This window comes from Mustela putorius, unplaced genomic scaffold (assembly GCF_011764305.1).
Source record: "Mustela putorius furo isolate JIRA1106 unplaced genomic scaffold, ASM1176430v1.1 tig00000487_pilon_pilon_pilon, whole genome shotgun sequence".
Classification (NCBI taxonomy): Eukaryota; Metazoa; Chordata; class Mammalia; order Carnivora; family Mustelidae; genus Mustela; species Mustela putorius.
This window is the reverse complement of record NW_025421399.1, coordinates 197,945-200,378: the sequence shown is the minus strand read 5'-3', so window position 1 is coordinate 200,378 and position 2,434 is coordinate 197,945. Positions and strand designations below refer to the sequence as shown.

The window sequence follows — 2,434 nt, the reverse complement described above, 5'->3', positions numbered from 1 at the left end:
AAAATCAATCATAAAAGGCAAACAAGAAAGAGTGACGGCATTATTTCTTTGTGAATAAATCTCTGTCCTTAACAAATTGTCATCTTGGCCACTTGGCCTTCAACTTAGTTAAATGACACTACTATGGGCTCTTCTGGATCTTTGCATGGCATGTTGCAGTTGTGTGTGTGGGCGGTGGGGGGTGCTTCCTATAATCGAAAAGCAGTGGTGAGGTACCTGACAGAGGCACTTGCTCAACGCACGAACGAACAGAATAGAGGAGTACGTCTCTAAGGATGGTCCCTGGGACTTCAACATCAACGTCATCTGGGTACTTGTCAGAAATGCCAAACCTCAGGCTCCCCATGTAATCAGAACCTGGAGGATGTGTCCCGACATATTTAACAGGCCCTTCGGATGACTGCCGCATCCCAACGTTGGACTATCGCTAAGTAGAGCAGGCGAAACAGTAACTGAACAAAGTTACCTTGGCTAACATCCATTCCGATTTCCAGTGGACACCCCCCACACCCCTACCCACCCCCCCACACACACACAAAATGTGCTGTACCTTTCCCAGGTCTGGGAATAAATTCTGAGGAGAGGCACACTCGTATTTTGCTACATTTCCTTTCCGTTCTGTTGAAGAGTATTCTTAAATACGAACGACTTAAGAATGAAGATGAGGCGACGTCTTTCAGAATCTAAAGACCATCCAGAGAAAGGCAACACAAAGATATGTGACCGCAAACTTAACGCTTCCGGAACTACGAATCAGGGCAGGGGCGGGAACCATTCAGATAGTGGCCTGCCACGGCTTTAGGGTAGACAACGTGACCCAAAGACAGAAAGACCCCCCCAGAAAACCCATTCCCGTGGCAGAGGTCAACAACGTCACACACACATAGACAGCTGTCCCCTTCCTCATTGCTCAACAGTGACCCATACTACAGGGCCTTTTCCTCCTGTCTCATGCCCCTTCCCACATGCCACCCTATGCACATGGAATTTCCTCCCCACTGACCATGGGAAGAAATGCACGACCAGAGATAGGTTGGCCCCGATCCCATCCTGCTAGGGGTTACACGAGGGGAGAGGAAGAATGTAATTGCAAATGCCACCTATCAGGTAACAGCCCTCTGCAGAGGAAGAGGAGAAGACAGTGGTCCAGAAGATGCCAGTGGTGTGAGTCAGGAGGAAAAGCAGACCTGACAGAATTGATCCCATCTAGAAAAGAAAATTTGTGTCCCACGAGCTCAAACCATTACATAGGCAAACACTGCTGTGCCTCTGATAATTACTTAAATAATGGGTAAACAACAACAAGGAAGACGTGTTGACAAATCACCCGGTTTGGGCAGTATATAGAGGCCACGGCACGAGGACAGACACTTCCACACTCAAGACCTTCGCTTTCCTGGAAACCCACCCAGAACCTCCAGCCTCTGACACCATGGTCAACTCCTGTTGTGGCTCCGTCTGCTCTGACCAGGGCTGTGGCGAGGAGTCCTGCTGCCGCCCCAGCTGCTGCCAGACCACCTGCTGCAGGACCACCTGCTGCCGCCCCAGCTGCTGCCAGCCCTGTGTGTCTCCAGCTGCTGCCAGCCCTCCTGCTGTGGCTCTAGCTGCTGCCGCCGCCCACCTGCTGCCAGCCACCTGCTGCAGCTGCTGCCGTCCCCAGCTGCTGCCAGCTGCCCCCCCTCCTGCTGTGGCTCCAGCTGCTGTGGCTCCAGCTGCTGCAGGCCCAGCTGCTGCACCTCTAGCTGCTGCCGCCCCACCTGCTGCCAGACCACCTGCTGCAGGACCACCTGCTGCCGGCCCAGCTGCTGTGTGTCCAGCTGCTGCCGCCCCTCCTGCTGTGGCTCCAGCTGCTGTGGCTCCAGCTGCTGCAGGCCCAGCTGCTGCACCTCTAGCTGCTGCCGCCCCACCTGCTGCCAGACCACCTGCTGCAGGACCACCTGCTGCCGCCCCAGCTGCTGTGTGTCCAGCTGCTGCCGCCCCTCCTGCTGCGGTTCCAGCTGCTGCAGGCCCAGCTGCTGTGGCTCCAGCTGCTGCCGCCCCCCCACTGCTGCCAGACCACCTGCTGCAGGACCACCTGCTGCCGCCCCAGCTGCTGTGTGTCCAGCTGCTGCCGCCCCAGCTGTTGCTAGACCACCTGCTGCTCCCCAACCTGCTCTAGTGGCTTCTGCTGCTGAGGATCCTGGCCGGCACCCCGCTGTCTTTCAGCAACCAATCTTCCTCAGCTAGTCCCACTGAGCGCGGAATCGTGACAGGCCAACTGTCAAACCTCAGTTCCGGCCGCCCTTTCAACCTACGTGGCCTCCAAATGTACTCCCCCACCAACAACACACCCTCCTCCCCACCTCCTTCTTACTAGCTCCCTCCCAAGGGAATACGGACCTTGCATTTTCCCTGAAATCTCTCAGCCAGCGTGTCATCCCAAGCACACTCTTCT

The 2,434-nt window shown here is 55.8% G+C and overlaps 1 protein-coding gene across 2 annotated transcripts; it reads left to right on the top strand.

Annotated features, from left to right (window-relative positions):
* Positions 1-1,392: 1,392 nt before the first annotated feature.
* Positions 1,393-2,311, top strand: LOC123392271 (keratin-associated protein 4-2-like). Of its 2 annotated transcripts, none has more exons than XM_045080680.1 (3): positions 1,393-1,566; positions 1,698-1,959; positions 2,055-2,311. In XM_045080680.1, the coding sequence occupies exons 1-3, from the start codon at positions 1,433-1,435 to the stop codon at positions 2,127-2,129; spliced, it is 471 nt and encodes a 156-aa protein (XP_044936615.1). In that variant the 5' UTR covers positions 1,393-1,432; the 3' UTR covers positions 2,130-2,311. The 2 variants fall into 2 exon arrangements, with proteins under 2 accessions (XP_044936615.1, XP_044936614.1); XM_045080679.1 differs by having other exon boundaries at positions 1,698-2,009; positions 2,045-2,311.
* Positions 2,312-2,434: the final 123 nt, after the last annotated feature.

Bases quoted from the DNA above. Each gene is read 5' to 3' on its own strand.
- LOC123392271 (XM_045080679.1), top strand. From the start codon at position 1,433: ATGGTCAACTCCTGTTGTGGCTCCGTCTGCTCTGACCAGGGCTGTGGC. The intron at 1,567-1,697 runs GTCTCCAGCTGC...CTGTGGCTCCAG, and splicing joins AGCTGCTGCCAGCCCTGTGT to CTGCTGTGGCTCCAGCTGCT. The intron at 2,010-2,044 runs CAGCTGCTGTGG...GCCGCCCCCCCA, and splicing joins GGTTCCAGCTGCTGCAGGCC to CTGCTGCCAGACCACCTGCT.